Source organism: Dunckerocampus dactyliophorus, chromosome 18 (assembly GCF_027744805.1).
Source record: "Dunckerocampus dactyliophorus isolate RoL2022-P2 chromosome 18, RoL_Ddac_1.1, whole genome shotgun sequence".
NCBI lineage: Eukaryota > Metazoa > Chordata > Actinopteri > Syngnathiformes > Syngnathidae > Dunckerocampus > Dunckerocampus dactyliophorus.
Window position 1 is genome coordinate 17,295,997 of NC_072836.1, and position 12,770 is coordinate 17,308,766.

The 12,770-nt window shown below is 44.2% G+C and overlaps 1 protein-coding gene across 1 annotated transcript; it reads left to right on the forward strand.

Moving 5' to 3' along the window:
* Window positions 1-660: 660 nt before the first annotated feature.
* On the forward strand, window positions 661-12,759 carry arhgdia (Rho GDP dissociation inhibitor (GDI) alpha). Its single transcript, XM_054758985.1, has 6 exons — window positions 661-751; window positions 9,002-9,197; window positions 9,349-9,432; window positions 11,056-11,132; window positions 11,192-11,255; window positions 11,328-12,759. Exons 2-6 carry the CDS (start codon window positions 9,008-9,010, stop codon window positions 11,528-11,530), a joined length of 618 nt encoding a protein of 205 aa, XP_054614960.1. The 5' UTR covers window positions 661-751; window positions 9,002-9,007; the 3' UTR covers window positions 11,531-12,759.
* Window positions 12,760-12,770: the final 11 nt, after the last annotated feature.

Consider the following 12,770-nt stretch of genomic DNA (forward strand, 5'->3'; position numbering starts at 1 on the left):
AAGCTTTCATATAGTGAATAAAATGAATACAGGTTTTAAGTCTTGACTCTATGAAGGATGTTAGACAGTTACTATTCTAAATAAAAATTGCATCCATTGATTATCCATCAGTAACAATACCCCAGGCAAACTAGCAGCATTCAATAACCAAGATGGTTTTGCCACTAGATGGCTCTGCAGTCATTCTTATGCGGAAGAGGAGTCTGTCAGATAATTAGGGTAGATTTATTAGTTCAGCGAACGAACCCCGCACTTCCATGTAGCATTGACTTTCGACTGGTAATGCTGAGGAAAAAGTTGTGCAAAATGGTGTATGCCTTAAGACGCACACGAATGTCAAATACAATTTCCCAAATTTATTAAATATAGTGCTGTATATTGTACTTGTTTTTGTAAGTGGCCAATGTCGCGCAAACTTCCGGTCACAGCCCATTACTACCGCAATATGGCATTGCCCGTAATGTATATTACCTTCTCGGACAATACGTCATTCTTTTGTTATAAATGTGACTAATACAATAAATCATATTACAAATGGAATCCATAGATAAGTCAGTGTAAGATTTCGCCCTGATGGGTGGCAACTTGAAGCCTTTTTTCTTGACCAAGCAGAATCGCTTTTATTTTGAAGTTGATCCGCCGGACATTGTTTCGCCTGTTCGCGGGAACGCTCACATTTTCCTGTGTCACTTCACTTCACCCCCTCTCGCCAGCGTCCATAAGAGCCTTCTTGTCCTTCAGCGGTAAAACGGTAAGATTCAATGAAACATTCGATAAACTTCCCTGGAAGTCGTTTAGTATTATGACTAGCCAATATTATTGTGGTACACTTTGCGAGTTTTGGAAGGAAGCGTTTGCTTTACCCGAGAACCCGAATTAATGACCTGTTTAGTTGGGCAAAGAGCAACTTCCTGCTGCAAGGGAGTTTTAAAATATTAATTACTACCAACATAGTGATGTTTAATGTGCTTTTCTTGCTGGGTCATTCGCCAAACTTGATGCTATGCCTTCCCGATATAATGCTTCAGCAACGTGCGTTGTAAAAACCTTAACTTCATTTCATTTCCGGGTGTTAAATCTGTTGTGGCGGAAGAGTGCTACAATTACGACCACGGCCTTTTACTGTCGGTTGTTCACGTTAATGCTCACGGTTATTTATTAGAACAAGTACTTTGGTTCACCAAATTTTAAAAAGTTGACCTTTTTTGTAGTATGTGTAATATGGCCGAAGTGGAACATTCCGTGTAACTTCCTGGATTCGAACTTTTTTTTCCCCCCCTTACCCAAATATGAACTTGTGTGCAGGACTCATCCCTCAGACCATAAAAATGATTCATCATCTTTGGTTTGATGAAGGTTGCCCTCCTCAAGTGTGCATTTATCACACCCCCTTGGATCAAATGTGCTCCGAGTGATTATAGCTAATAGGTGATTATTCCAAGAGATCAGCCATCACCACAAATCCTCTCACCCCTTCCCGCCTTGCTTACGCGATAAAAGGCCAACCATCACTTTAAAAAAAAACATTTTACACGCCTTCCTTCAGCTGTATGGTAGGCATGTGCCATATTTCTGTCTAATTTAAATATTGCCTTGTCTTTGTTTTGAGTTATTTCTTGAATTGAGCAGTGTTTCTCACCATCTTGCAACTGTCTTTGGCTCCACTGGGGATTATTTTGCAGCCGTGACCAATAAGAAACGCAGAGTCTTGTGGTGTGACTGGGTTAGTTTGCAAAGAACTACAGAGTCAACCGCTGTTGACGTCATAGACGGGCGACGGAATTGGGAGACGACGACTTTCGTTTTCCATGCTAACAGAGACAACTCCTGACAGGGATGTTTGTGATTTAAAAAATAAAAACACATTGGACTCATGCGATGTATTAATAACACAAGAAGACCCGCGACATATTCTACACTAACTGGGAAATGTAGAAAAAATTTGGGCGTCAATTTTAACCGAGATTCTACTGTATTTTTAAATATTACTGAAGTTCACCCAGCCAGTTTGAAAAATAAACTGTTTATTTTTTTCAAGCTGCTACACACAACACAGTGTAAACACACTCATACAGCCTGAGTTTCAACATGTTGAGTTGGGGAGGGGGCGGGCTAGTGTTTGACGAGATTCCACCGTGATTGAGTGGTCCGCCGGAGAAATACTTCCTGACACCAACGTTCCTCCTCCTCTGCATTTCATTCACATTTTGTCAATTTTTGCGTTTAACAGTTGATTCTGTTTTTATTGGCCAATCCCGTCAACACGGACATCATGGGGTCCTACGAACGATCACGTCACGTCCCTCACAGGGTGCGTGGACGTCCCCGTAGACGCCCACGGGCCAGTGTCTGCAGGAAATGATTTGTGTGGTCTTGTCTGAGTCGGAGCACAACCTTCTTCAAGCTAAATTGAATGCTTCCATCCAATCCAAGTATCGATCCAACGCTCCTGCTTGTAATCTGTTAAATTAAAAAAAGAAATAAAAATTGTGCGTCCCACCCATGGACATACTCGATTGTGTGGAATGGAGTGGGAGACCTTTCAGCCAGTACCTTACGTCCAGCCGGCACCTCGCTATCTCATTCTATCACAGCTTCCTGCCACTGCACGGAGGGATTTCACCCCAGCTATTTTTAAAGCTTCCTATTTGTTCTGGTTCTTCCTGGCAAAGTCGTCTTTTGTTTCTTTCTGTCCGCCTCTGCCGATACAGTATGACTGTTTATTTCCTTTTGAAAATGTGACAGTAACTTTTCATGTAATCAGTTCAGACGAGTTCATTGCGTCTACTCAAACCTGCTCGCTCTTCTCTTTTGATTGCATTGCTTCTTTTGGGCTTCCTGTGCATTGCATTTGTTCCAGCGCAGTTCTTGCTGCAGCACTTCCTCATTGCGCCACTATCAGCACTCAGCTCTAAGCTATTTTTGTGACATGTAACAATGTGCTGTGGCCTTCCTTGTACACACGATCAGTGAAGAATCCACACACCAAATGAAGCTGACGTGAGAGCACAGGTGGAATTTGAAATTGTGCTTTGAGTTTGCTGCCTTTGGTTTAGCAGTCAAGAGGAGATGAATCATCGAGCTCTCTCGCCAGTTCAAGGAAGTTTGCGTAACTCTGAAAAACAAAATGTCCAGCGGCGTTGTGACATGTGGTTTGTAGTCGCGTTCGATTAATGAGATTGCTGACACCAACTCATCAATTGGAACGGATTGAGGATTTGTGGATCTCATTAGTGTCACTTCCATTAGACGATTCATTCTGACACATTTTTGGTCTCTGACAGAAGTCGAGAAGTACTGGAACTAGGCATGTCCGATATGCCGATATTGTCCAACTCTAAATTTCCGATACCGATATGTGTAGCATATCTCAGATATCTCCCATCATGGAAGTAACACAGTGCGGTGACCCACAACACTGTTTTAGACGTTTCTCTTGGAGGTTAAGGAAGCGTCTGTCTTCCTGTGTTCGTAGCCACGTTGCTAACCAACAAGCTATTGCTAACCAACAAGCTATTGCTAACCAACTGTAGCTTGTTGTTGAGTTGAGTGGAGAGTAAAGTGATTGGTGCCACCTACGTCGACTCCCGTCTCGTTGTGAATCGCAACGCTACATTTGGTGACCCTCGGCGTGGGTAAACGGAGACGAGGAGAACGTGTCGGCGCCGCGACAAGCTAACGAGTTGGCTAACGTCGGCGCTATCTGCGGCACGCTCACGCCCGTGGTTTCAACATACCGGGCCCCGTTCCGACTGCGAGAAATAACCCAGGACGCGTTGGAATATTTCCACATAGTGGCGCCGCTGGATGCCTTGATGACGGCAAGTACGGGAGCCCATAGGCCTTTTATATGCAGCATTTTTAAATCGGTTTTCATTATAGGGAAAAACCTGATACAATATCAATTGATATATTATTATTGGACATCCCTAAATGTAACCATATTGGCTGTAGCGCTAATGGACATTATAAAAGCAGTGGAGTCATGGGGGGGCAGAGGATCAAAACAGCCACAAATGTTTGAGGGGTGGCTTCAGAAGGGGGGGTGAGGCTCCATCTAAATGTCACCTCAAAAAGCCTCAAATGCTCGGTCACTTTGAGCCCCACAAGTGTCGTGTCCCTGCAAATGTCAGCTCGGCTGTATCGATACTTGATGCCTCTGCTGTGTTGTCATGTGCTGGCTGTCCAACATGTCCACATAATCTAACCAGCCAGTTAAAAGCAAGGACTGCACGTACCACCAAGCAAGTCATTTAAACCGTAAGCTTACTGCCTAACAAAGAGCAGCCCATCATTTATGAAATGGGGTCATGAAGTGTATAATCTTGGAACAGAACCTCCTGGCCTCAGCCAGAACACTGAAGTTGTGTCGTAGATGGGTCTTCCAGCATGACAATCATCCTAAACATACGTGGTGCTTTCAGGTACTTCCCAAGCATGTCGTCCAATGTCGCCTCATTGGCCATAATCTCATGTACTGTAATCTCACCACCTTAACCTTACGTTTTATCACGATAGACGGCAGGTTGTGTTCTTGTGGGGGCCTACGACTTCCGCCTTAACTGAATCACGGTCGGAATCGCAGAATTGGCCAATAAAAACAGAATCTACTGTAAATGAAGTGCTGTCATCGTGAGGCAAAGGATGTGGGGAAGTGTTTCCCCGGCAGACTGCTCAGTCGTGGCGGAATCTCTCCCGGCTCTAACCATGTCGAAACGGGGACCCGAAACAGTTGGCGAAACGTCTGTGAAACTCCTCTCTTACGGAGCATGAACGGAAACCGGCGGGGTTAGCTTAGTTTAGCAGAGCACGCTAGTGCGGCTGTGTGCGCGTGCCGCTCAGACTGTACGAGTGTGTTTACACCGTGTGGTGTTTTACCGCTGGCTCATGCAAACGAGCATTTTACGATGCCCGCCGATGTCGTGCAGGTTCTCAGTGAATTAAGGACGAGATGCACGTTTATTCCTGCCCCCAGCTCATCTTAACCATCAACAAACATTCTCTGCACACGCACACATGCGCACACACACACACACACACACACACACACACAATAACAGCTCTGTTTGCCACACACTGTCTATCTTTGTAAGCAAAATGAAGGGTGTCATAAAAAAAAAAACTTGCCTTAATATAACATTTTATTTACTGTCACAAAAGCAGTCGACACTGGTGGAGTATGAGAGGGGAAAAAACAGAATTTGGGGAAAAATCTCCAATAGAATCTTGGAGGGTGGCGTCCCAAGACTGGCTCTCGGGGGAATGTTTGGTGAGGGCCAACACATGACCTCGCATTGGCTTGGATGATCTTGTGACCTCCGAATCGTCTCTGAGGAGTGACCGCTGACCCGAGCCGGCAGCCAGTCAGACACAGTTGTGTTGTTTGTGCCGAGTCAACCTGCAAGAATGTGTGTCATCACGACAACAATGCTAATGTCGTTGGAGCTAATGCGGTTTACTCCTGCGTTGGCCCTGATTCGCTGATTCGCATATTTCATACTCGGACTAAAACACGGCCGTCGGCGAAGTTTATGTAACACGCAAACATCGTTCTTCTGCTTGCGTCCGCGACAGTCATGGAATGATTCTTAAGGACCGCAGAGTTCACTTCTAGAGCGTAGATGTTCCAATGTGAGCTTCTCCAAAGTGCTACCTTTGTCGTAGGCCAAATCAACACACTGGTATCTGCTGCAGTACAGTGAGTACTTTAGAGAATATGCTCCACACAATCAGGTTCTCAAGGAGTAGCGGAGGCCCCACCTCTATTCTATTCTCTCAGGGGAGGCCCACTGGGCCACACGCTGAAATCCCTGCTGTAGATGAAGACGTGGACTTATCTTAACTACTTGTTGGTAGCCACTAGCGTACCTTCCTTTGTTTAGTTGTCTGTGAAATGAAATCCAGCTCAATATTCACTTCATTATTTTACTGTCAATGCGTTTATTTATGTTCCAAATCATATTGTTATCTTTGTTCTGATTTACCAGAATTGGTGTTGTGTTCATCCTGTCTAGACTTGACTCCATGAAGATGAAGGGGACACGCTGGATTCATTTTGTGTCACAATTTCATTTGGATTATCTTCATATCCAGTGCGTTTGTGGCAGTACTTGACACCTCAACGTGGCCAAAGATGAAGTGTTCTATCTACACGTGTATATTTGTCTGAATATTTTTGTATGCAGTGTTTATCCCTGGACCACAGTCTGGGTGGCGTCATCATCATCATCATCATCTACTTGCATCATTGGCCATGTCCACATGAATACGGATATTTTGGATGCGTTTTTCCAAATCTGGGTTTTGGGAAAGTCCAGCCAGAGTGGAGCCTTCTCAACCCACACAACACACCTCCGGCCTTCTGAAATAAGAGCCTGCTAGATCCTGTTGACTTGTTTTAACAAAATAAAAGTGTCATAACAAACAGCTCACACCAACATTGAGAGAGCAAACAAAGTTAAAAGTGCTACTTTTCAAAAGTAAACATCTTTTGTGGAAGCGTACTCCCGTAAAGGCCGCACGGTGGCTGAGTGGTTAGCACACACAGGCAACGCAGTCTGGAGATCTTGGTTCGAATCTCCGTTGGGCATCTCTGTGTGGAGTTGGCATGTTCTCCACGTGCGTGTGTGGGTTTCCTCCCACATTCCAAAAACATGCATGTTAGGTTAATTGGCTAGTTGTCCATAGGTATGAATGTGAGTGGTTGTTTGTCTATATGTGCCCTGCCATTGGCTGGCGACCAGTCCAGGGTGTACCCCGCCTCTCGCCTGAAGTCAGCTGGGATAGGCTCCAGCATGCCCCCATAGAAGATGGATGGATGGATGGATGGATACTCCCGTAAAAAGGAATTGAATGGTTTGATATTTCCATACAGTCATGGAAGAAATGATTAGACCACCCTTGTTTCTTGTTCATTTGAATGCCTGATACAACTCAAGGTTCCTTTGCTTGGACATATGAGTTACATGCTATAGCTGGTCATGTAAGAACCTAAGAGATTATCAAGAAAACCATGGAAGTTGCTAGATATCAGCTCTTAAATGGAACTCTTATGAGCAATATTTGTTACATCATCATACTTGTCCAAACAAACGTACCTTTACTTGTACCAGGCATTCAAATGGACCAATACACTGAAGACACAAGGGGGGGTCTAATCATGTTTCCATGACTGTAGCTCTGGAAAGTTGATGAAGTTCATACCGGTATGATGTTAATGTTTTTATTCTTGTTGATTTGAATTTGTACATCCTCCTGCACAGTGTCGTTCCCCCATGCTGACCGTTACAAAGACGGTAGGCGTCACGCTCGATACAAGCGTGTCGCCGGTAATGCAACCTCTACAGTACGTGATTGCTTGTTACTGTAAACCCGTTCTAGAGCAGAGCAGAGGAAGTGAGAGAAGCCACCTGTTGGCTGATCCTCGGCGGCATCAGTGATTTCCGGTCTCTTTGTGTCGCCATGCTTACACAAACACACACACAGTTAAGCAGCCATTGCGTGCTATCCGCAGAGAAGGAATGTGTGTGTTTTTTATGGCAGCATAGAGGCCCCGTTAGGAAAGGCAGGTCCTGCTTGGCTAATACCCAGCTGTGCAGCACCGACACTAAGTGACAGCCCTGCGGGTTCTGTTTGCAGTCGTGTGATTTACTGCTGTCAGCTCGATGTAAACTCTGTCTCTGGTCTTGTGTTTTGGCGGAGATGATGAGGCTTTGCAAGCTTTGCATTTTGTGTGAGGTGCTTTTCAGTAACGATCATCGATGTGCAACCAAAAAAGGAACGCTGACAAACAGGATAATGCTCATGCACAGGTGGCTACCTACCACCTGCAATACAGTTCTTATGAAAAGGGCTTGTCTTGCTAATTGTCTGAACAACAGTGTCTTCTTTTTTGCACTTTTGCCCCTTTTAAGCTGAAGAACGCGTATCTCTTTACTTCTTTCAGCACCGTTTATCACTCTCCCCTTTTAAGCCTGGGAGCCTGTGTCAACATGCTTAATGTCTTGTGTTTTGTCCAAGTACGTAATCTTCTCCACTTGCACTAAGTGGCCTCATGCCTCAGCGCTTTGAAATATGGGAAGCTGCGTTCTTGCCTCACACAACTGCCACAAAACACCAGATATTAGCGGGCGTAGCGTTTTGGTGTAACTAACAAACCAGCAGGTTGCATGTTTGTGCAGTGACACGTTTATGGATAAGCTGCAGCTTCACCTGTCTTGCTGCTGAAACATAGCATCAAGCTATTCGCTAGGCCGTGGTGCCAGAACAAGACATAAACCAGACTGGCTTGTGTAATGACAACCAGGCTTCCAGCTGCCTCATGGCTGCTGCAGGTGTTGATGAGCGCTAATGGTTTCTCCGCACAGCAGATGTACGCCGTATGTTGCCAGTCGATGCCTTTCTTATGTCTACTGCATGTTTGCACTTTACATTTGCTGATTAACTGATCTTTAAGAAATGCCCATTTCTGCACGCTAAGCATAGAGAAGTGTATTGTCAGCATCACCTTTTCAAAAGTACATCCTTGACAGCTGTGGAGAATATTAATGGTCAAGTCAATTAAGTCAATTTTCAATACTTTAATGGGATGGGAAAATGTCTTTCTTAAAGGGGACCTATTATACTTGTACTAATTTTCGGGCCTTTGTAATGAGTTCTGGACTCCTACAGAGCAGCTACACACAATCACCCGCACAGAAAGCTTTCCAGATCTGCCAGACTCTGCACCTCTTCCTGCAGTGTTTCGTTGTACAGTGATGATCAATAATCAGTTTCATACTATTGGCCATGCAGTTATGTTGTAACAAGCGTCTCCAAAGCAAGCGGTACGCCAGCAGTGTCTAGTCAAAAAGCCAGGGGTTTAGATTTAGATCGAGATCGTCGTCCAGATGTCGACTTGCCAGGCTGTGCCGCCCGCCATGTGCAGGTCAAATCTTATTAAAGACAAAAAGGAAGTGGTGTGCTGTGCTGAACGCTCACGACTGCTTGCTTTTCTGCTTAGCGAGCCATGGCAGAGCCTGAACCCACACCCGAGCAGCTCGCCGCGATCGCCGCAGCCAACGAGGAGACGGACTGCGCGGTCAACTACAAAGCTCCGGCCCAGAAGAGCTTAGTAGAGATCCAAGAGATGGACAAAGATGATGAAAGCCTGCGCAAGTACAAGGAGGCGTTACTTGGCAACGTCTCTGCTTTGGCAGGTGAGTCCCCAAACGTTTGTACAACTTTAAAAGTGTTTTTTTCCCACCTGAATGTGTTGTCCTGTTCCAAATTGTTGTACTGTAGAATAATAATTATACTAATGCTTTTCACCAGTGGTAAATGTGAACTATGACTTTGCCCCCGTTTTAGATCCGAACACCCCAAACATCCAGGTGACGCGAATGACTTTGGTTTGTGACTCAGCGCCAAACGCTCTGGTACTTGACCTGCAGGGTGAGTAGCAAACACGTCATATGTGCCAACAGCATGTCCGCAGCAGTACGGGGAAACACTGATTTACCGTATATGGTTAGAGCATAGAAAAGCCTGTTTACAACCTTCTAATGCAGTTTTTCACATTAGAGCTTTGTAGACATGATATAACACCCCTATAGTCACCTTTTACACTTGTATTACCCAATATAGTAGACATAATAAGAGAAAATAAGACATAATACAGTCGCACGTTTGCATTAGGATTTCCTTGTTTTTACTTCCTTACTGATCAGTGTAACATTACTGACACCTAGTGACCAGTGTACAACACTACAATCATCACATTTTCAAATGCGTCTTCTGAACACCTTATTTATATTTTGTGCATTTAGCCAAAAAATATGTAATTAATATTTTTGCACTAATAGTAGGCCCTATTTAACCATGAAGCACCTTTTGATTTAATTCATATATATTTGAAAAAAACGTGATTGCATGAAGCCACAAAATTCAAAAAAGCGTACAGTGGCAAGAGATTACTGTAAAAATGCTTGGTTCTGGGTTTTTTTTATGTGTGGCATGGGACTAGGGTGCAGCAGTTTGAGGAAAAATAAAGACAAACATCTTTCTGGAACCATTAAGTCAAAGGCAAATAAAGATTTGATTTCCTCCAGTTGGAGTGAATGATTTAGAATGGTGAGTAGTGTGTGGTGACTGTGTCATGTAAAAGCATATCTTGTAATATCTCGAACAATGTGTCATTTACAAGATAAAAATTCACTTAACACAGAATCGCCAATGAAGAAAAATGTCTTAGCATCACTTCAAGCATGTGGTGAACATCAATCCAGTCGTCAGCTCCTGTTCTGGTACTCTTCTGCAGCACGAGGGGGGCGCCATCTGGTGGCCACAATGTGTACAAGTTCCTCATGAAGGCTGCCGCTTTCAATTCTTTATGCAAAAGGGAACACTGCTCACCCTCTCTTTTTACTTAGTATGCGCCATATTTAGTCAATGTATTTCACTTCAAAATCACTACTTTTTCATGTTTTTAGCTAAGTTCTTTTTACTGCACCCGTGGTCTAAAAGGGTTGTGGTGAACCCAACACACGTATGCAGGCACGCACGCGCAAACACGTACGGACTAAACTGTTAGTATAAAAGTAAATGATATTATATTCCGTCTCTGGCGTGACCCAGGCCGAGCAAACGTCCAACAAGTAACAGCTGATACTGTGGCAGCTGAACACAGGCTGTGGCTAACTAACGAAAACTCCAGGCACTCAGTGACAGCGGGGACGGCCAATCACACGCTAGCAAAAAGTCGGCTGAGCCAATCGATGAGCTTGTGGGCGGTCTATAAATGGACACAGGCTTCAGCTTGGCGGCCATTTTCAGCTTGGTCCTAGCGCTTGACTGATTTAATATAGCGTAAAATTGTTTTTGACAGTAAAAACTACAGGGGACCAAAACCGCCTTAGAAAATGTAGGGGACATGTGGCCCCGAACCTTCATGGTAGTTTTTCCATAGAAAATAATGGTCATGCATACACCATTTTATTGTGTAAGCATTTTTCAAAATAGCATTTTAGTTGAATACCTGTCTGGAAAGTAATTTTTTGTACTCTTTGTTCCTACCAGGAGATCTGGACAGCTTCAAGAAGAATCCATTTGTGCTGAAGGAGGGTGTGGATTACAGAATAAAGATCAGCTTCAAGGTGAGAGTCTTTGACACGTGTTCACTCAGTTTTCGCTGACGCTGTGACGTCTTTGGCAGGTCAACAGGGAGATCGTGTCGGGTTTGAAGTACATTCAGCAATCATTCAGGAAAGGCGTTAAGGGTAAGCCCGCCCTCCGGATGCTAGCTATTTAAGAGTAGATGACCCTGACCCCGTCGCATCTCCGATGTCCAGTTGACAAGTCGGACTACATGGTGGGCAGCTACGGGCCGAGACCCAGCGAGGAGTACGAGTACACCACCACTGTTGAGGAGGCGCCCAAAGGCATGCTGGCTCGCGGCACCTACAACATCAAGTCCAAGTTCACTGATGACGACAAACACGACCATCTCTCCTGGGAGTGGAGCCTCACCATCAAGAAGGACTGGAAAGATTGACCTTCCCTCTCTGAACCGTCGTCTTCCTCCGCTTTCTTTCCTCTCTCATTGTCATTCCATATATTTTTTTTTAAATCCATTTCTGATTGTCCTCTCCGTCCATAGACGCCTTCGCACTTCCACGTTCCTGTTTTCTTCAAAGTATTAAATCCTGGAAATAGAATGAAATAACATGCACAATCGAAATTTGTTGCGATTATTAGTTTAAGTATTAGTAGTCCAAAATGTTCCTCCGCGCTTCGTCCCTTTTGATACGCTAATGTTTTTTCTGATCACCGTGCCTGCCTTGGAAAACAGTAGTCATCCCTCACCACATCACGCTTCCAATTTCACGGCTTCACTCTATCACTTTGTCAAAAAATATTCATATGGTTAACTACAGCGTATTAGCATTTTCAAGCATAAAAATGGCTCAATTAACTAAAATACAAATGAGAAGACGTAATATGTAGTACTCTACAGTGGTCACTAGGTGCCGAGACGATGGCCACTGCAGGAAGTCCAGAAACTGGAAGAAACAAGGAGCTCTCCCAATGCTAACATGTGAGTCTATTAGGTCTTATTTTCTCTCTTATGTTTACTGTATTGGGTAAAACAAGTAACAGTGACTATTTCATATTCAGATGGCTCTATTATGTTAAAACCGTATTTAGAAGGCCATGAACAGGTTTTCGATGCTGTGACAACCAAAATAATAGATTTCTAAAGGATTCCTATTTTGTGACCGATTCACTACGATAAACGAGGGATTACTGTATTGCTGTACGTCTTTCTGTATTCACTTGGCATCCTTGCTAGACACGCTTCTTTGAGTCGGCCCCTCTAAAGCCTGAGCAGATTTGTCGTCTTGGTAAATAATTTGGAATGCAAGTCACCTCCTTTTCCAAATCATTTCCAAGTGTACATGGAGAAGCACGGAGGAAAATGTCTTGTACTTCGCATCAGGGCGTTTTTGGCAGCTGCCATGTGGCCTTTTAACACGAGCTAGATAAAACCCATTAGAACCTAATCGGGTCCTGACACCTTTTTATCCTCATTCCAAACCTGCTCCGTGTCCTCACTGATGGTGCCTCCAGTTTGTAAACACACCTGAAGTATGGAAAGTGTTTTCTTACCGTGACCGGGCTGCAGCTTTATACAGATCTTTTTTTGTATGCGTGTCTGGGTTGGGCTCATGAAAGCAGTGTTTGCTACGTGCTCCTGTCTTGACATTAAAGTGTTAAAATTGAGCTTGAACGCG

Excerpts from the sequence above, each read along its gene's own strand:
- arhgdia (XM_054758985.1), top strand. The coding sequence starts at position 9,008 with ATGGCAGAGCCTGAACCCACACCCGAGCAGCTCGCCGCGATCGCCGCA. Across the intron at positions 9,433-11,055 it reads TCTGGTACTTGACCTGCAGG|GAGATCTGGACAGCTTCAAG; the intron begins GTGAGTAGCAAA and ends TGTTCCTACCAG. Across the intron at positions 11,256-11,327 it reads ATTCAGGAAAGGCGTTAAGG|TTGACAAGTCGGACTACATG; the intron begins GTAAGCCCGCCC and ends TCCGATGTCCAG.